This window comes from Macrobrachium rosenbergii, chromosome 7 (genome assembly GCF_040412425.1).
Source record: "Macrobrachium rosenbergii isolate ZJJX-2024 chromosome 7, ASM4041242v1, whole genome shotgun sequence".
NCBI lineage: Eukaryota > Metazoa > Arthropoda > Malacostraca > Decapoda > Palaemonidae > Macrobrachium > Macrobrachium rosenbergii.
In genome coordinates, this window is record NC_089747.1 from 32,846,088 (window position 1) to 32,868,282 (window position 22,195).

Here is a 22,195-nt window from a genome sequence, read left to right on the forward strand (position 1 = left end):
GTAATTCTATCCTCGAGAGATTAAAGAAAAGAATTTTGTTTTAAAGGTATGTCAACGCAGCTTTAGTAAATATCATCTGAAGTAAAAAAAATTTTATATATATTTTGTTCCTGAAGAATCTCTGAACCAACAATTTTGCACTCAAAGTAATAAGAAGGAATTCATTCTACTCTTCTTGTAACCAGTAAAATACATACACTATTGAAAACTACGTTTTGTATTCAAAACACATGGACTTATGTCATCCTCAGCTTCTCTGAGCAAAAGTTCTTTCTCAGACAGAATACAGCTAAAACCTGATTGGCTGGCTGGTTGCCATGGAGATCTTCTAGCCAGTGACAGCCCTTTACTTTGTTCTATTTACAGACATATGCCGTGATGGCACTAAGTTTGAACGTTGCCATGAGCGTGATTATTTGACTGCTGATGGCACTTACTCAATAATTTGCTTTATATAATTATTTCTTCATGAAAATATGAATTCAACAATAATTTTCAACTTTAATATAGTGGTATGAAAAATCCCACAACAGTCTGTTGTGGTGATGCTTCATCACTTGCGAATCCGATTCCCGGACCGTCCTCAGATTTACGACTGCAAACTGATGGCGACGTCAGTAACAATAAAAAACAACCCTCTCTAAGATCGATATGACGAAATGTATTTTATAGTCTTACTTATCGTTAAAATTCACAAGTTGAATTACAATCATTTTGATCATGTATATTTTTGCGTTTTACGGAATGTTTTTTGTTAAGTAAAACGAAGTGGAGTCTCCAAAATGAAGAGTAAGATTTTTTTTTATTTTTTCATATTTTTTTATTTTAGTTATTTATTCATTATAGTTCATTATTATCTGTATTACTATACTGTTGAATAAGTGTGAGATGATTAAAATCTTCCGTAATAAAATAGTGGGACAATTAAGACCATAAGTTCACTAATACATTCTGTTTTCAACAAAAACAGAATGTGTTAGTGAACTTATAGTCTTAATTGTCCCATTATTTTATTAATGAAGCTCTTAATCATCTCACATTTATTTAACAGTATATTATTACAGATAATAATAAACTATAATGAATAAATAACTAAAATAAAAAAAATATGAAAAAAGGGAAAAAAATCTTACTCTTCATTTTGGAGACTCCACTTCATTCTACTTGACAAAATTATGCATTTATGTCTCTGCCTAGGCATCTACATATGCGGCTGAATTCTATAATTTTATCATGTTTTATTCTTCATTTTTCATCTTTTACCATGAGCTTTAATTCAAACGTTTCTACACTGGTTTATTATCCATACTCTTTATAAAAATAATGAAATACAGTATATTTATAGGTATATATATGGATATTGCCGGTTAAACCCGACTATCAGCTAAGACAGACACCCTGGCCCCCCTATTAGTCCGTCTTAACGAGGGTTGACTGTACAAGATTTGCTGATAACCAGAGAAAAAGCATGTAAAGAATGAACAAGTGCTTTTCAATGGAGAAAGAGGAATAGCAGATGAGGATTTAGAATGAGCAACAGATATTGAAGAGACTGGCTTAACAATCAACTGAGTTGTCATAACATCAGAATATGACAACTCATTTCAGACACATTATTATTAACACCACTGTCTATACCTATGTAATTATCCCTAATGATGCTAATAACCTTACACTAGGTGCTGATGATGGTAAAAGTTGCATACATTTACCTAAACGACTTTTTGGCTAACAAATTGAATGAGAATGGGCATAAAAAAATGAGAGGCAGGTGACGAAGGGCACAGACCTACATCGCCCCAAGAACTGACCCAGTTCCCTGGCAGTGGACTCTTCCAACTGTCATAGGACAGTCCTAGGCTCGGGCTACAGACGGGTGAAGGCACTGACACCTTACCTCTTGTGGGGGAACACAAAAATGATCACACACTATTGGGGACCTGGAGCGGTTCCCTAGTAAGTTCAAACAAACCTTGTACTGACCCAAATAAGGTTTATGCCCTGTTCTGTCTTCTCAATGCACTTTCCTGAACTGAAAGGGGAGTGGAAGGCGGAGCTAAAGAGGAAGTCTCAGTACTAATTAAAACATTAGCAAAGGAAAACCCTAGACTGAGTAATAACAACTACAGACGAAGGACATGGAGAAAGAGGAGAAATGACAGGTTGGAGACCTGACCTAACTAGCTGCTTTCGCAATCTATCTACTTCCCTTCACTTCCTATACTAAAAAACTTAAGCAGAAAGTCTTTCGAAAATCCATACTTCCTCACATCTAAGTTTAAGATCACACTTAATACCATTGCAGTAAGTCTATCTCTTAAAAAATCAACATCCTGCTAACATAGTAATCATTCCTACAGAACCTGACGTTCTTACCCTTGATTCCAGTGGAAGGCTTCCTAGGAAAAATAAATATACAGTACTGTGATAGCAGCAAACAGCAAACACTATGAAATACCAACAAGTGCCTATAAATAATGGCAGCAAGGAGAATTCTGAAAAAACTTAAAACATTTGAAACACACCTGGTGGACAACAAGTGTACTAGACAGTCATCCAGGCAGCTATTTGGTCTTTTGTTTGGATGCCAACTCACCTATCGACATGGAGATAGCTTATATCTTTAACTGAGGTCAGATTCATTCCAAATAATTATTATTATAAAGTAGTTTACTAAGGACATAGTCACATTTCTACTCTTTTAAGGTTTTCTCACAAGGATGGTCCATTAATAAAACATGAAAATTGAAGCAAGTTAGTTAAATGAAAGAGCTGAACACCTAGACTGAAGAATGATGAGTAAAAAGCTACAATAATGTAAATGAGAGACTATTTTTCCACATTACAAAAAGGATAAAACAGAGGAGCTTTCAACTGTTTGCACAACAGTCCTCTTCAGCCAACTGAATAAAAATACTTGTTTATCTTATAAAGACAAACTGAAAAAAATTTTTGTGATAGTCTAGGAAACCATCGAACAATCTTTTGGCGTGAATATAGCATTTATGTAATGGCCATTTCCCAATATCTGTGAGCCAACCGTTGTGATCTTAACGGCTGTTGCTCGATCGTACAGTGCTCATTACTAGTGACTAGGTGATTCATGGGTGGTGAATGACTTTCAGCCTCGGTGCCTGTTGTTTCTGCAACAATTGCCACTTCGACAACCTGTGCGGGGAGAGATGTGGGAGACATTATCAGGGCCCTCAAGAAACTGCTCGAAATTTATATTTATGGAATGAAAGACTAGCCTGTCTGTATGTCTGTCCTCCTGCATAAAGGCTTTATTGCCATCTAATGTGTTGCAAATATTTATCAAAGCCCCCTCCACTACTCTTCTATGGCCTACTTGACTACTTCTATAAATAATTTTAGCTCCCTCCCAATCCATGAAGTGATTATTCTCCTAACAGTGTTTAGCAATAGCACTGTTTTGAGCGAAGTCCCTGACTGCTTTTTTATGTTCTTGTAATCTAATGTCCTTCCCCCCTACCTGTCTACCCAAAATAAAATAAATAGAGTTTGCATTTTATAGAATTTTATGTCTCTCTCATTGTTACTTATCACTACCAATTCTGTGGCTATTATTCTGATTGAATTTGGATTTGACTGAATTTCTGTATGTGAAAGCTACTTTAACATTACCTGTACTATTGATGAACTGGGCTGTTGATTTTAATTTCTCATGATATGGAAGCATTATGTATCTCTTACTGTGATCAGTCTGCTTGGGTGAAGAGTTGTAAAACTTTTTTTAGCCTTAGTCAAAGCATCTTCAGTAAAATGGGCAGGGTAACTGAACTTACTAAAAGTATTTCGAATATGGGCAATTTCATCATCTAAATATTGTGGGTACAAATTTTAAGAGCCCTGACAGCCATGTTAACAATGATATTTTTCTTTATCTGAATGCTAGGATAGGAATAAAAATGAACATATAACTCTGTATTAGTCGGCTTTCAGTAAACCGAGAACTCAAATTTCTTTGTGTTTGGATTGTGAAAAACTAGGACATCCAAAAAAGGTAATTTGCACTCTGATCCCTTTTCATATGTGAACTTGATTTGTTGTGTCTGACTGTTAGTAAATTCTACTAGTTAATTGAAAAAATTGTCATCATGAATGAAATGAAAATATCATCCATATAGCAAACCCAAAATATTGGTTTAAATTGAGGCGAGCAAGAACTCAGAATAGTCTCCTACACGAACTCCATGCAGATATTAGCCAAAACAGGTTGGGGGGATCCCATTGCTACTCCAAATCTGTGTTCATATGCATCACCTTTGAAAGTGAAAACAGTGGACTCTACCCACAGTTTAATGAGGTCAAGAAATACTTCAATGGGGAGTGGGCATAAACTTAGGTCATTATCAAACTTATCACATAACTTTTCAAAGACAACCAAGAGGGACATTGGTAAATAAAGAGGTGACATCCAGACTATACATTGTCCCTGAAAAGCCATCCAATGCCCTTGATTCTTTGAATGAAATCATCAGTGTCTGATATGTGCGGACGATATCGTGCCTACCAAAGGGGCAAGTTGCTTGGCAAGCCATTCAGCTAACATGGATTGGGGGGCACGGGCACAAAACGTAGCTACAATGGGTCGTAAGGGACATCCAGTTTTATGCCCACTCCCCACTGAAGTATTTCTTGACCTCACTAAACTATGCGTAGAGCCCACTGTTTTCACTTTCAATGGTGATGTGTATGAACAAAGATCTGGAGTAGCAATGGGATCCCCCCCCCCGACTCACCTGGTTTGGCTAATATCTGCAGGGAGTTCGCGAGACTATTCTGAGTTCTTGCCTGTCTCGGTTTAAACCAATATTTTGGGTTTGCTATGTGGACGATATTTTCATTCTTTTCATTCATGATGATGATTTTTTCAATAAACTATTAGAATTTGTAACAGTCAGATACAACAAATCAAGTTCACATATGAAAAGGAATCAGAGTGCAAATTATCTTTTTTGGATGTCCTAGTTTTTCACAATCCAAACACAAAGATGTTTGAATTCTCGGTTACCGAAAGCCAACTAATGCAGAATTATATGTTCACTTTTATTCCTATCCCAGCATTCAGATAAAGAAAAATATCATTGTTAACATGGCTGTCAGGGCTCTTAAAATTTGTGACCAACAATATCTACATGTTGAAATTGCCCATATTCGAAATACTTTTTAGTAAGTTGAGTTACCTTGCCCATTTTACTGAAGATGCTTTGACTAAGGCTAAGAAAAAGTTTTACAACTCTTCACCCAAGCAGACTAATCACAGTAAGAGACACATAATGCTTCCATATCATGAGAAATTAAAATCAACAGCCCAGTTCATCAATAGTACAGGTAATGTTAAAGTAGCTTTCACATATGAAAATTCAATCAAATCCAAATTCAATCAGAATAACAGCTGCAGAATTGATAGTGATGGTAACAACAAGAGAGACATAGGAGTATATTTTGTAAAATGCAAGCTCTGTAATTTATTTTATTTTGGGGAGACAGGTAGGGGGGAAGGACATTAGATTACAAGAACATAAAAAGCAGCTGGGACTTCTCTCAAAACAGTGCTATTGCTAAACATTGTTAGGAGAATAATCACTTCATGGATTGGGAGGGAGCTAAAACTATTTATAGAAGTAGTCAAGTAGGCCATAGAAGAGTAGTGGAGGGGGCTTTGATAAATATTTGCAGCACATTAGATAGCAATAAAGTCTTTACACAGGAGGGCAGACACAGACAGGCTAGTCTGTATAATTCCATAAATTTAAATTTCAAGCAGTTTCTCGAGACCCCTGATATTGTGTATCCCTCACCTCTCCCCACACAGGTTGTTGAAGTGGCAGTTGTTGCAGAAACAATAGGCACCAAGGCTGATAGTCGTTCACCATCCATGAATCACCTAGTCACTAATAACGAGCACTGTACGATCGAGCGACAGCTGTTAAGAAGATCAAAACGGTTGGCTCACAGATACAGGGAAGAGCCACTACATAACCGCTATATTCATGCCGAAAGATTGTTCGATGGTTTCCTGGACTGTCAAAAAATTTTTTCAATTTCAGTTGGCTGGAGAGGACCGCTGAGCAAACGGTCAAAAGTCCCCATTTTATCCTTTTTGTATTGTGGAAAAATAGTCTCTCATTTACATTATTGTGGCTTTTTACTCATTATTTCCAATCACAATATAGTGATGCATTACAGATGACCTAGACTCAAAGTAATCAAAATAACAGAAGGAAAAAAGAATGCAGTATAAGTGCAGCTAGGGCTGAAGGGATGCTGCAAGCATCCCTTCAGTATACATAGCACACTGTAGGCATGTTGGCCTACAGTGTGCTATGTGTACTGTAAGCAGTAACCCAACCTTTAAGGAACTGGTGGGGCAGAAGGAAACCTTGAAATTGCATATGGAAGAACCATTTGATTTAAAACAAATCCATTACTTGAAGAATGACTAATTTGCCCCTGAAATGGTATGTATGAAAAAATTTTGTATTAAAAAAATAAAAAAAAGATGACACATTTGTCATAACAATACAGTTTTTTTTATAAATCACTGGCAGAATGGAATTTTAAATCAAGTAGTGCAGTTTAACTACAGTACTGAATAATATTTTCCAAAAATCAATTTCCACAAATCACTTTAAACACATCAAAGAATTGCTTAGTTCTCTTTTCCATATTTCTATCCATCCCCAGTCTGTTCCATTTCCTAGCCTACGCTCTTATTCTTAATCTATGAAGAATGACTCTTTCAATTGCTAAAAAGATGAATATTCGTGTGGTATCTACATCATATTTCTTTGGTTTTTTATTTAACAGATATCCACCTAACTTACCAAACTACAAAAATAAGACGTAGAAGTTTCCGGCATGTTGGCTTCAGTCATATATTCCTGTGCTGCAGCATGGATAGCAAGCATTCTTGTATGAGTTTCAGATGTAGCATTGAAATTACGGAAGAATCTGAAAAATCACAAACTTGAAAGTAACGTACTTATGGATGGAAATCAAAATTTCTTGAAAGATTGAGGTGCATAATTTTATTAAATATTTTTAGTACATGACATCCACATAACCTAGATAACCAACATGCTAGAAGGGACACAATCATCATCACTGTAAGAAATATGAAGTGAATAACAGCATAATTTTAATTTAAAAAAATATTAAAGAGAGCAGAATTAATTTGAACTTCTGATATTAGTTTTTAAAATTACGTACATTACAAAATAAAGCCTTGAAAAAATCTTGCCAACTTTGAATTGAAATAGTAATCATATCTCATAAAAAATCAAAATACTCTTTCCATTCAAATATTAATGAAAATACATTTCTTTACCTGCTCTCTGCATTCTCTCGGCCATTTATTTTTTATTTGCCTCCTAGGCAATCAACTTATATTTTCAATGCAATTCCTGGACAAATTCTTTTAGTTAGCCTTATGAAAATTTAGAAATTCTATGGTTTACTTAAAGTTTTCATAATAATTAGACGCAACTTAAGAGTACACTCTTGATTAGCCTATCAACAAGACATGCTTTATAACAAACAGCTAAAGGCTGGGGATGTAACTTGCATGCCTGCATTTCTTATACTCAACAAAATACCATTTCAAACTAATTTACATTTTTCCTTGATATACAAACCAGAGCCATGTATGCAAGAGTATCCCTAGTAGCCTGGGAGTATTGAGTCAAATTTGAGCCAACCCCTGACAAATTTATAACAAGCTGGAACTTTCTGGATATATTCCAAAAAGTGTCAGAAATAACATACTAAAAAGTCCCCAAGAATTCACCTTGGGGCTTTTGAGAAATTCAAGATGGCATCCAAGATGGCCACCGGCTTGCGATTTTCTCATATTCCAGGCTGAAATCATCATAAATTTAAAAATAATGGGTCAAAACAATTACTATGGTTATTTTAAGATAAAATCAACTTATTACATATAGCTGACATGCATAATATGTTTTTTTTTTTCAGAGCTGGAAATGGACTCATGCATCAAGGATTTTGTGCAAGTTGGACTCAAAGGAAAACTCTAGTAGCTGCAAGCCTTGAGAGACAGGATGGTCTTCATGAACTTCTACAGATACAGGAGCCACTGACACTTCACACTGCCTGTAGAAAAGCCTACACCCAGGAATCATCCATCAGATCTGAGAGGAGAAAGTCTGAGAAATCAGTGGCAGTTGACGAATTTGAATCACCCACCTTGAGGTCCAGGACTCCATTGTTTGAGCTCACTACACACTGCCTTTTCTGCTCTGACATACTGATTACTAGCAGCAGACTGGAAACCAAGTGCAGAAAGTTAACAAGCAATGTAGAGACATCAGAGTTCAAGAACAATGTGTTGAAAAGGGCAACACAGAGGGGTGATGAGTGGGGGGAGGCGGTTGCCAAAAAAAAAATTGAGGCAAACATTGATTTGGTTGCTCCAGAGGTGAAATACCATCATGCCTGTGCCTAGGAATTTTTTTCTAACCCACAAAAGCTGGAACTTGTTGGCAAACCAGTTGATGTTCAAAGGAATTCAGCTTTCAATGAGCTATGTGCATATACAGATGACAATGATGAATGTCAATTTGTAATTTCTGACCTCATGGAGCACATGGAAACATTCTTGAATGGTGAGGAAGGCTATTTTCTCAAGTACTTCAAAAAGAAACTGAATGAGCATTACAAAGATGATATTATAACAAGCCTCTCTGGAAAATCCAGCACGGTCAGTTTCCATGAATCTGCTCACCAGAACTTTGCGAGAGGTTGCTGGCAGATCAAGCCGCTGACAGAGCTCGTGAAAACGAAAGAATAATTGAAATGGAAGCTTCAATTATCTGTGATGATATTCATTTGTTAGTGTATGATCCCAGTGAATACCCAACCTTGGAAGAAGCTGAAAATGGTTCCTCCATGATTCCTTAGTCTCTGAAGCTCTTCTTGCACAAGTTTTTGGACCCAAAGAGTAAAAATGCTGCTGTAGTGAGTAGGCAATGCACTGCCATAGCCCATTTTGTCATTTCTGCTTGCAGACCAAGGTCTTTCATTTCACCAGCTCTACTTGCCATAGCAGTGTACATATATCGCAAGTATGCCTCCTGCGAGCTGACAGACATCCTCAGTAGCATCAGTCTTGCAGATACTACAAGGAGGTCCAGCGATTTGAAAACAGCTTCATATCTTCTGGTGAGCCCTCCTATGGCCTCAATGGGTTCACCTAGTTTGTGTTTGATAATGCTGATTTCAATGCTGCTACACTAACTAGGCACAACACTTTCCATGCCATGGGCAGCATAGCTTGTGTAACACCACCCAGAGCAGTAGAAAAGTCTCCTGTCAAGCGTGCACTGCAACTACCCTCAGCTGAAGCAGTTGGCACTTTTGGGCAAATACCCATCAGGACATACAGCAAACATGCAGTTCCTGCTTTGCAGTCAGTTACAGTAGAGCCTCTGCAGGTCTCCAACACACAGACTGCAATCATCAGCTCCTGATTCCATTTGGATGCTTGGGTACATGTTGAACTTGACACCATGTCTGCCTTGGAGTGGCTTCATGAAAACTGTTCTGAAAAATGATGAGTTCCAAACCTCCACAACTGAGACTCTTCCATTTATTAATCTGGAACCAAGCAACCCCAGCACTATCTACACTGCACTGTGCTTTGCACAGACACCAAGTGACAAGCACAACCTCAAGATCTGCCCAGTAACATTTGATCAGCCTCTGTATCAAAAAGGCTCCTGAAATTGTTGCTGCCTCCAGATACTTGGACAAAGTGGTGGTGTGACTTGGTGGCTTCCACTTGTTGATGTTCTACCAAGGAAGCATTGGGCAGATTATGACAGAGAGCGGGTTGGAAGACCTGTGGGAACAAGTGTATGCCAAAGGTTCTGTGGTGCATATTCTCATGTTATGCCTTCTCTCAAGCAGTTCATGCCCACATTCTGACCTTGCTGGCCCTCATCTAAGTACTGCTCGACAAGTCAGACTGGGAGAGCCAGACTAACATGGAACACCTAGTCATTCTGTAAAAGTAAAGTATACCTTAGTTTTACCAGACCACTGAGCTGATTAACAGTCAGTGTGTACTAGGACACAGTGGACCAAGATGAAGATGCTGCTGAGATAGATGAAGATGAAAGTCTGCAAGAGTTTCAACAGTTTCTCACTCACCACCTAGATCAAGCTGCCAAACAGAGCAGAACGAGGAAGTTATGGGTGTGGTACATCCACCAGGTGTTGCTCAAGCTCAACTTCATCAGAGCTGAGAGGACTGGCAACTGGAAACTTCATCTTCACTATGTGCAGGAGATCCCACATTTCCATGCAGCAGGTCATCGTCCACATGCCAAGTCTGCCAGACTGCACTTGAAGCGGATGAACTCCATTGCTAGTCATGCCATCTGAGGAGTACACGTTGTTCTCTGCAAAGGGGTATTTCACCATTCGCCGAGCCAGGAGTTCTGGTCTGGCAACTTCTCTGACCAGACAATCGAGCAGTTCCTGATGAGGGTGCTGAAAACCAGTGGAGGGATGACCCATGGTAGAGGGATAACAGACAGTACCTTAACCAAATGGGTGCCTGCACTGGTTCACTGTGTTCCTTTGTGTGATGCTTTGGAGAAGTTCACTGGTGTGCACACTGCTACCTCTGAACAACACAAAGATCTTTGTTTATCCACTCAGGCTACAGACAAGAAAGACTATATGTCTTCCTCCAGTAGTTGCAGGCACATCCACCATTTGCAGGTTACCAGCCTGATCATTTAGTGTCTATTTCCACTGGTGTTGTAGTTGACATATCTGTCAACTGTGACAATGCCATGCAGATTGGTCAAGCTGCAGCATCTAAAATAACAGGAAAACAGTTCACAGAGATCACCCTACATCACAGTGACAAAGTCAAGACTATGGGAGATGAGAACAGTATCAACATAAGGGGGCAAAACCCAGAGGTAAATCCCACCCTCTTCTTCAACAGGATCACTTGTGTCCTCAAGACAAGTTCTGGCATGGAGGTCTTCGTGTCATATGAGCTGGCTCCTCAACCTCCATCCCTGTTTCATGATGGTGCCATGCAGAAACCAACTAAGAGTGCCCTAGGTACTCTCCTCAAGTCATTTGCCCCTGTACAACCCAATATTCCAGACAACTGCCAGTCTGTCATAGATGGATCTGTTGCAGTGAGTAGTCTGGCCACAGCCATCAACCTATGGGGGAGTTTGCCAGTGCTACATTGACTACATCCTGAGGCACTATGGGGCTGGCACTACTACTGTGTTTGATGGCTACAAAACTGTCTCCACCAAGGCAGCAGAGCAACTATGCAGGGCAAAGAAGTCAACATCCAGTGACATCCTATTTGACCATAACATGCAAACCACTACTACTCAGGCAGCCTTTCTGGCAAAAAAACCACAACAAAGAACATCTCATAGAGATGCTCAGTGGCTTGCTGAATCAAGCAGGCATCCAGGTGAAGCAGGCACAAGCTGCTGCAGATGCCTTGATTGTGGCAACTGCTGTCTTTGGCAGCATCGGGCAAACTGATGGTTGTTGTAGGGACTGACACTGACCTGCTGGTAATACTGGTGACTCTAGCAACCACAATCATGGACTTGTACATGTTATGCTGCAAGAACCCCACAACACTCTGCAGAGTTCATGACATTTAAGCAAGCACTGGTGACACAAGTAAATACCTGGTGGCGTTGCATGCCATAACTGGATGCGACACCGTGTCTGCTCTGTATCGACAAGGAAGTGCAAGGCATGCAATCTGCTGAATGACAATAAGGAGTATGACCTACTCAACACATTCATCAATGTGGACAATTCACATCAGCAAGTACAAGAAGCAGGTGAAAGCTTCCTCCTGGAGCTCTATGGTGCATCCAGTTGTGCATCGCTGGACAAGTTCCGCTACATCGTCTACAAGAGGGCAATCAGCAGAACATCAATTTCCTCAACCCTCCAGTTGGCAACTTTGCCTCCAACAAGTGCTGCAGCCAAGTAACACTCCTACAGAACATATCTCACTATTCAGGAATGGAGGGGATACCCTTGCAGCCAACAGCATGGGGATGGAAACTGGAGGACATCCTGACACCAGTTGACACTGACAGTCCCAATGCTCCAGACACTTGGCTCAACATGATCTCTTGTGGGTGCAGAGAAGATGGCTGTGGAGTGTCATGTGGCTGCAGGAAGATGGGGATGCACTGTTCTGCCCTGTGCACTGGTCTTACCTGCAACAATGCAGTAACAATGCCACCTTTGCTGGATGCTGTGGGAGAAACCAAAGAATCAACTCCTGTTTCTCCAGAAACTGATGATGAGGATGATGACTGAAGGAGGGCATGCATCATGTTGTGAATATGATTCAGAAGTTTTAACATTTGTATCTGTTTTGTTAATAATTGTTTTTTGTTAATGTATTTCATACAATCCATGAATATTCTAATTTTATTCTTGAAAATTGCTCACGGCTATGTATAACTGAATAAAGGTTTCATTAAATCTTTATAATATTACTGAGATTGAATTCCCTGCTCCAAAAAACATATATTTTGAGTCATTATTCACATTTTTATGGTGTTTTAAGCCTGAAATATGAGATAATCTTAAGCTGGTGGCCATCTTGAATTTCTCAAAAGCCCCAAGGTGGATTCTTGGGGACTTTTAGTATGTTTTTCCTGACAGTTTTCTGAACATTTCCTGAAATCTCAGCTTATTATGAATTTGTTCTGGTTCAAAACCTATTACTCCTGGACTACAGAGTAAGCAGGAAATGGTCACTGACGTGGTATTAGTTGGGTAAGCTGGGTGTACTAACCACTCAACACCCCACTCACCTGACATCAACCAGCACTTTTTCCTTTGGCATCAGGCACTATGCAAGGATGGTTAAGTTAGGTTTATTTTAAAAGGCTATGGTTTGTACACCTGGAAAAAGGCAAATTATTCTTAAAATCTAATAGCTGTACCTAAGAATATACAAATAGTTGTCTACAACGTGAGACTTACTCCTTAGGTTGGAAAATCATCTCTCAAAACTATTTCCATTACCATTTCCTTGGTCATGATAATGAACAGAGGGAAAAATAACCCCTGGAACCTCCTGGATGCAAAGGTTGATAGAACCTTGAGCTAGAGGAAATTTTGAGTCTGGAAACCAAATAAAACACTTTGTACAATCCCATCCTCCTCATTTGTAGGCAACCATATCATCCATCAAAATGACCAAATATATATATTAATAAAATGGGTCCAGAGAAGATCTATATACCCCTGCAGGGCCCCTTTTTACAATGGAGAGCAGAGATAATCACATCCAGAGGAAAGTTCTCAAGATTTACTCTATTGTGTACCAACCCAAATTGGGGCCCATTCCCGAAAGTACTTGGCCAGACTACTGCCTCTCAGGAGAGTTAAACGCAGACATGAGAGAGAGATGCCTGTCTTTCACTCATTCAACTTCAGCTTTACGTTGCCCCAGTACCTTAGATGGCATTGTTTCTGTCCAAGTGTACCTCTCTGGCAGCCAAAACAGGTCATAATAAAAAGGTAACCGTGGACTTGTCAGCAATACCTCTTGGGCAGAATGAAGTGAAGGTGACCTATCAAGGCCATACCCCAAAACTCATTACCTGCAAAACCAAGAAGTTTCTTGATTTTGACTGGTAACAGAAGACAATCTGCTAAAGCTGGGCTGGTTTTTCCTGCCTATACTTATTCCAGAATGAAATGAGCTCTCTGAGGGGGTTGGTTGGTCCTTTCATGTGTGTTTAATCCCCGCATATCTGCCAAATCTATAACAACAACAGAGAGATAAAACCATTTCTCCCATTACAGATATCAAATACAGTATCATCTTTTTCGTTACGCAGAATTTTAAGTCAATTACATAGGTTCACGATTGATAAAGTTTTTTTATGCAATAACAAGAAACGGAATCAGATTTTCTATCAACATGGCATCTCATTTTGGTGCTGTTGCCAATATTTCAAACAGCTCCACGTGCATTTAAATCCATGGAAAAGCAGCTTAGGACTGTCTCCAGGGGCACTTTGGTGGTCACGGTATGTTTGGAGGTATTTCCCCTTTCTACAAATATCTTGATTTCTTAATATCATAGGTAAAGAATAAATTGGTAGGCAAGGAAATATGAAATAAGGCATAACATAGAAAGTTGGATGAGTGAGAAAATAAACAATTGTATACAAACAGGTCTCTCTCATATTTCTATAGCATTAATTAACTACTTTTGAGTATCTAATTTTAGAATGATGTTAAATGTACATCCATAAGTAATGACAAATTAGTTAAGCAGGAATAATTACACAATATTGACGAAGTTCCAATACGGACATATGTTAAAATAAAATTAAAAAAAAGCTGTAAGATTTAGAGAGAGAGAGAGAGAGAGAGAGAGAGAGAGAGAGAGAGAGTTGTTGTTGTTAGATTAAGGTGGCCTTGTGCCAGCACGGGATCTTAGAGAGAGCGCCAATTCATTGTGCAAACAGCTTACCCCTGCAGTCACTTAGATGTAAATACTGTATTATATTTCCTGTCTTGACAAAAATGTTAAATATTTATAAATGGGCTATACACTGAATGGTAAATGTTTGTAAACAAAAATAAGAAAAATATGTTAATGTTCATAGGTTGTGGAGAAGAAATGGACTGAAGACAAATCCTAAGCAGGGTGGAATAGGAAGGAGGATAAAATGCCTGGAAATGAAAAAACAACACCTATAATCTTATAATTATAGCCTCAGGGTTTGTCTCAAAGACATTCAAAGGTCTGTCACACACGTGTAAAGTTGTTGTTTTGTAAAACTGGCAATAGGGCAGATCTTTAAACGCCACACCAGAGAGGTATCTTCGTGGTGGAGACATTGTAGACAGGAACTGCACTGTCGCCCCTCTGTGATTTACTAACACAATCTGATGGGGAGAATCCTGCATCTGCCCTGTATACCGCATTCCCAGGTACTTGGATTGAAGCTTATGCATGAAATCTGACTACTCCTTGTTTAATCGTGATCCCAAACTGAGGCAAAATAAAAGTACATTTGAGGCAAAATAAAAGTACACAGTTGCTGTCCTGGAGCAACTGTGCATTGGAGGATGCCAGAATTAGCCAATCCTCAAGAAAATGCAAAAGGCATATCCTGCACAAATGGGCCTAGGCTGTCACCAAAATAAAACTTGAATGAACACCCGAGCGGCCAACACCAGCCCAAACAACACAGCTTTAAACTGGTAAAAGGTCCACTTGCAAGCATAGCAAGAGGTACTTCCTGGAACTTCATGGAGGGGTATTTGGAAATATGCATCCTTCAGGTCTACAAAAGGAATAAATTCACCTTCTCTGATGGAACCCAACATGGAACAAGATGTTTTCATCTTGAATCAAATCTGCAGCAATAATTAATTCAAATGAGAGAGGTCAATGACTGGTCTCAAACCTCCAGTTGACTTTCTACCAAGAAAGTTGACTGGAAAAGCCCAAGACAAGTCACCTACAACTTCCAGAACATTCTTTTCCACAGCTCTTGGAGATCCTCGCATGTAAAAAGTAAAGAGGATCAGTGTCTAAGGGATGATATTTTTCTCTCAGAGCAAATTTGTTTTGTCCACCTGGATGCATTCAGCATATATTACGGCTCTTTTACAATTAATAGGTTTGTGATAAACATGCTTTGTCCTAAAACTTTCATCCATTTTCATCTGTAGTATAATTTGGTCTTTTCAAATCTTTTCAAATTTTCTTGATCCACTATGCAATTCCAAACTTTTCCTTTTTAACCTTTAAAGAGCAAGGATTTGGATTCTATAGTCCATTTAGATTATCTTTTACAACTACCTAATCTTCTCCCTAGGTCAGTGGCAAAATCTAAGGGGAAATTACCATAGCACTAACATGCATTTAGGAGGCCAGTTTCACACACACTGTTGGATAGGTAAAATGTGAAACGTTAGTTGACCTTGTGTAAAATTTTTAACTATAACACATAAAGAGCCACAAGAGATAATTCTTGTGCCAGTTCAAAAATACAGGTATATCACACACACCTTTCAAAGGCAGGAATTGTACACTGTGTGAAGGTGGTAGCAAATGTGTTGAAACTTTTTCCAGCACTACGCAAGTCATCCGGATCAATGGAGAGATCCTCCATTTCTTTTGCAACACTGCTGAGAGCATTATTATGAGCTGCCAATGCTTCCTTGGTCAATCCACTCTCTCCTGATAAAATAAAAACAACCCTGTGAGACCTATTATTAATAAAAAAAAATGGTGTAAATATACTTTCACATACGTGTAACTGGCTATATTGTGCTCTATTTTGCAAAACACTTTTAGTTGACCTGGCAAAGTCAATTTATGAATTTGGTACAACAATCCCAGATAATCCATTAGCTATGAGTTCCAGCCTAGGTAAACAACTATGAAATCCTATTAACAAAGGTCAGTTTTCAAGACTACTGTATTTTCCTATACTCAACAAGCTCACATGCAAGATAATACCTGTACTCCCTTCTGCCCTAAGAATAAGTATGATGTACGATACTAATCCCTGATTAATTACCTGTGAATTTTCTTGTTCACCATATATATTTAACATCACACCAAAGGTGGGACTTTTGCAAAGTTAACACATGAATTGTACAGGAAACAAATTATATTCATAAAGCCTGAAGAAGTACTGACACTTCTCTACTTATGAACTAGTTACGTTCTGATTCGTATCTTGATTTGCTCGAAAGTCCAACTTGTTATGTGCAGTCAATATGTACAGTACTATTTATAAAACACAATACCAGCACTGTACTGTATTTTACAGAGCATCTTATTAATACAAATTAGGCTATATATAAAACCTAAATACATTAAGCAAATTAAGACGTTAATACAGTAAAGTACACTTTTATTTTACGATCACAGTTGTTCGTATCTCTGAAAGTTCGTAATGAGAGAAATGTCTGTACTGTAACACCAAAACAGAACTTTCCCAAAGCAATTTCCCAACATGGAAGAGTAACTGAAAAACAAATTTTTCTATTATGACACTTCCAAGTTAATTTTGTTCTGGGAGATATGGCTATTTTTCATTATTCAATTCCAAAAGTACCATTCTTAAAGATATGACATATTAAATACTCCTAAAAGAACTGTCAAGTTTGAAAGTATATGCCAATCATAGCGCTATGTGTTACCTACCACACTTTTACCTTTCTAGGAATTCTACTGGTGCAGCTATGTTAACCATATCAAAGTAGTACCAGTTAATTTCAATTATCAAAACCTAAATGCAAAAATCTATTTTATATAATGCATAACCTGATAACTAATTCAGAAACAATAGTGGAATTCTCACTCACCTTCAATCTTTTGAAAAAATCTTCCCTTTGCAAGTTCACGATGTTTTGAATTTTCAGGATTTGAGACACAGCTCTGACCCTTCTTCCACTTGCGGCCTTTACCATGAGTGCGTTTCAGCTTCATTTTTCTGTAAATATAACCTAATGTTACTACCATACTTTTAATTAGTTGTTAGCCAGAAAATTTACATGATCCTTTAAAGACAACCATTTCTTCTCTGGCGCTACAAGTCTGCTCTTCTACTAGACCAAACCTCACTCTATGACCCCTTACTAAGCTAGCAGATATTCCAATGAACAAAACTTCCTAACTGCTGTAACTAAAATGGTTGAGTCTTTTGTGAGCACTTGTCTACAGATAAAATGCACTTACTTAAAGACCCACCATCTCTAAAGTAAGATAAGTTCTAAATTATGAAACACTTAAAACTCTTGTTTCTTATAAGGAGTATATGAAAGCATAATGAAGTACTTAACAACCTTGATAACATTCAGCTAAAACAGATTGCCCACCACAATATCACATAGTGGCCAGTGCCAAGCACAAGTCAAGCCAACAGAGGATACAAAGCATTTTTATGGAAATGGAATCTTCCATAAAGGAAGTTCTGTGAAAACAAGCAAGTTGAAATGATGGTAGGAAACACTAGGGGGGGGGGGCTGGCTGGCTAAAATAAACATCATTTGTCCTGGGAGTGAAAAAGAAACATTTTTGTAGAACAGTGGAAAGAATATGACGAAGCGTTTTTGCTCGTAACACAAGGAAGGCTGCACTGCGAACAGGGTGCCGTTTTCTAGCATCAGGTTTAATACTACTCAGTTTGGAATAGTTTACCTAGTGCAGCTGTTGAGTCTTCTGATCTCCAAATGCTTAAGCAAGGAACAAATTCATTCCTGCTTTCTGCAGACATCTCTTGAATTCTGGTGTAGAATTGAATTGAATATAGAATTTAGGCCAAAGGCCAAGCACTGGGACCTATGAAATTTAACGCCGATATGGAAATTGACAGTAAAAGGTTTGAAAGGTGTAACATGAGGAAAACCTTGCAGTTGCACCATGAATCAACTGTTTGGAGAGGGTGGAAAGATGGAAGAAAGAGAATATGAAAGGAGGTACAGTAAAAGGAACGAAAGCGGTTGCAGCTAGGGGCCGAAAGCACACTGCAAAGAACCTTACGTAATGCCTATAGTGCACCGTATGAGGATATGGTACACTGACGGCACTACTCCCCTACGGGGGAATTCTGGTGTAACAGTGTTACTTTCTATTCCTCATAATTATTATTTCATAACTTTTTCCTATAACTTGTCTCTCTCTCTCTACACAGACTGATTTCCTTTTAAAGCCCTCTTGGGTTTATAGTCGGACAACTGTCCTTAAAGGTTTTCAGCTAAAGATTTAAGGAAAGAAAATATGAAAACTGATCCAAGGTGAAAAGGAAAAATATGTAATAGAATGAGCCAATTAAATTTAAAGGGTAAAGAAGACTGCAATCAAATCAGAAATGATAGTACTGTAATATGTTTCTCAGTATGTTTAAAGAGCCCCCCCAGACTAGATGAGATAATTTTTGGAGCAATGTCATAAACTATTTAAGTGCATTTGACTGTCTTGGACCCCCTAAGAATGATTTTTCAAACAAGCTCACATACCCAACTCTCAGCTGCAGTTCAGCCTTCCACGCTATCTAGTTGAGTTAACACATTCACAAATTCTGTCATTTGTGTGTGGTCAACTTACCGGTCCATGGCAGTCTTCAAAACACTAGTGAGTGGGTTGCCCCAAAGGTCATCAGACCTACTATATCTACGACCTGTTCAATGAAAGCATTATAAATTTATTTCTATCACAGGTATAGTTTACCTGATTTTCTCAGCTAGCCCACAGGCTATGGATGTCATGAGTGATAAAAATAATCTGTTAATATATTACTACACAATATGTAGACACATTGGTAATAATAATTCCTTGCCAATATCAAATTTATTTTCAGAAACGGATGAATAATAACCAGGCTATTTTGGATTTCCATATGGAACATAGGGGGCAAGTTAATGATGTCATGTAAATTTACTGATTACTTTATGGAGGTTTGTATAATTTTTCAAGTCCAATGTCACTATTTTGAAGGTGTTCCTCTCATGGTTCCTGAATTTTGGAAAGAGATCCATGCTTGTAACACATTCACTATTCACAAATCCTCATGCAGATTTTATGTGCATGAGTGCTGTAATCCCTCCCAATAATGAATTCCTCTCCTCCACAAATAAATACCTCTCTTAAATGGATGGAATGACTCTAATTGAGACAAAAGTAGGCTACCTCCCAACCTTAATGTATGGAATATAGGCCTACTCTATTCAATGCCAATTAGAACCCAGTATTCAAGGTTAGATTTAGATATGTTTCTGTATTTCACTTGTATGACTAACGGTGGTCTAGGTCAGGTTAGAATTGGAGTAGGGTCTAACAGACAATGCTACCAGCCACATAATAGCCTAACTTTGCGCCATATGTTAGGTTAGGATGAATCTGTATTTGACCCTATAACTTACAGTGCTCTACATCAGGTTAGGCTAGAGGGCCAAGGGACCATAAGTCAGGTAAGGACCCAACAACATAGATTTAGTTAGGGTGTCCTATTCCTGTTATCACTGTAATTACTACTAGAATAACAAGAAGTTTGCACAACATTACGATACTCATAGGCTAAAGACGAGATAGGCTATTAAGTAAGAAAAATGCATGGTTCATGTGCTTGGCAAAGAATTCAAGCACCAGAGCCTAGGGGAGTTTTACTGAGATATATTAATAACAACATGGGGTAGTTTGCAGAATGATGGGACAACCACTGAACAGAAGCTAACTCGGTAATTCTAAGCCGTAGTTCCACGGTGAGCTAGACTATGGCAATTGACATTTTCCTAAGTTATTTTACTTGCTTTACAAGAATTTAAAGTAATATTTTGTCGGCTGGCTGTAACTAAACTTTAATTGACCTTTGAAGACTACACGATGGGGTAGATCAAAGCCGGCATTCCGCAGCGAGCCTCACCCCCCTCCATAGCTGATACGGCAAAATTGTAACTAGTAAACACGCTTAGAGTACATTAGGTTGGTATTTTTAGGGGTGTTTACTGATTACAATTTTGCTGTATTACCTATGGAGGGGGGTGAGGGGCTCACTACGGAATGCCGGCTTAGATCTACTCTGTCGGTATCGTGTAGTCTTCAAAGGTCAATTACAGTTTAGTTACAGATGGCCAACAAAATATTACTTTAAATTCTTGTAAAGCAAGTAAAATAACATAGGAAAACGTCAATTGCCATAGTCTAGCTCGCTGCAGAACTATGGCTTAGAATTACCACTAACTCCATTGCCTCCAATGTTTAGTGTTACTTGGGGGAGCCGCCCAGCCAGGTCAGGACACGGCGCTGTAAGTGAGGTTGGGCTAGGTGTGTAAGTTCTGATTAGGTCAGGACCTGGCATTCTCGGAAAGGTTAGGTTTCTTTACGCCTGTGGAACTTCTACCGTGGTTCTACACTATTGGGGCAACGAGTTGGTACACTAAGAACCGAACGGGCGAATGCCGTCCTGTCGCCCAGGCCAGGTCTAAATGGTTCCAGTTACACTGGTTTGGTTGACGTCCCCTAGGTTACTGTATAGCCTAATGGGTAGGCAAAAATATAAAACATGACAAATGCCATCCAAGGGTTATGGTAGGGCCATGGCAGTTCTAAATTTCGAAAAGGCAAGTACATAGCCGAGGCTACCCTACCCTATGGCTAGGCTTGCCAAACGAATTCGTAACTCATACAATTAATAATCAGTTCCAGTAGGCTATTCGAAAATAGCGCTTTCCCGTGATTAGCAAAACTGATACAACTTGAATAAAATTACTTACCTAGATCACAAGAGAATGACGAGTATTAACTACAACCTTTCACCAGACGAATATCGGAATAGACAATAATAAGAAAACTGCACATGTACGAGAGACAGCCTGGCGTACTGAACTGATGACCTTTGAAACGGCACCTCTTCAACTTTTCAGTTCTGGTTCCTAAGCGAACACCCTACAAACACAGTTGCAGGCACACTACAGTACACTATTCAGGTGAGGTGCAGCTTTTTAACTTGATACAGTTTTACTTTATACTCTTTCCCTTTCAGAATGTTCATTACATTATTCAAACTGACACTAAATTCCCTTGTTTTTTACAATTTTAAACGTCTGTAGCTTTACTTTTAATAGTATTTCAAACTCTTCATTGTAATCCTTGACCTAAATTCCCTTGTTTTTTTACAGTTTTAAACGTCTTTAGCTTTACTTTAGTAGTCCTTCAAATACTCTATTTTAATCCTTGACCATTACACTTTTCTGCAACAAGAACCCCAAAAGGTTATTAATGTTTCTAAACTCATTTTTACCAAATATTGTCAATAAATTTCTACTTTACTTTTAAACATCATCCTATCATTTTCCTGTTATTGAGACAGTGCCATGTTATTGCCTTTGTCCTTTGACAATTAGCGCTTCCCAGGCTAACAAAATTCTTAATTTTCGGGGCTAGTCTTCTGTACTCCCCCAGTTTTCTGTTAGTGAATTTCAGGGTCTCTAAAGTAATGTCGTGTTCTTTTGTTTTCTGTAAGGTTTTAGAAACGAATAAATGTTCAGTGCTGTCCTCCTCAACTCTGCAGATATCACAAACCTCGTCCTTGTATTTACCTCGGAAGTTAGCCTTAAGTCCAACATATTCAGCCTGGCTTTCATTATCAAGCAC

At 38.6% G+C, this 22,195-nt stretch overlaps 1 protein-coding gene across 1 annotated transcript in view; it reads right to left on the bottom strand.

Moving 5' to 3' along the window:
- The window catches only part of LOC136840284 (RRP12-like protein), a 186,946-nt gene extending 165,427 nt beyond the window's left edge, over positions 1–21,519 (bottom strand). Inside the window, exons 1-4 of the mRNA XM_067106960.1 lie at positions 21,316–21,519; positions 17,410–17,537; positions 16,102–16,273; positions 6,852–6,978 (exon numbers count right to left, since the gene is read on the bottom strand). Coding sequence (XP_066963061.1) covers positions 6,852–6,978; positions 16,102–16,273; positions 17,410–17,533 — 423 coding nt within the window. The 5' untranslated portion in view covers positions 17,534–17,537; positions 21,316–21,519. The remainder of the gene's footprint in view (positions 1–6,851; positions 6,979–16,101; positions 16,274–17,409; positions 17,538–21,315) is intronic.
- Between the last annotated feature and the right edge of the window lie 676 nt (positions 21,520–22,195).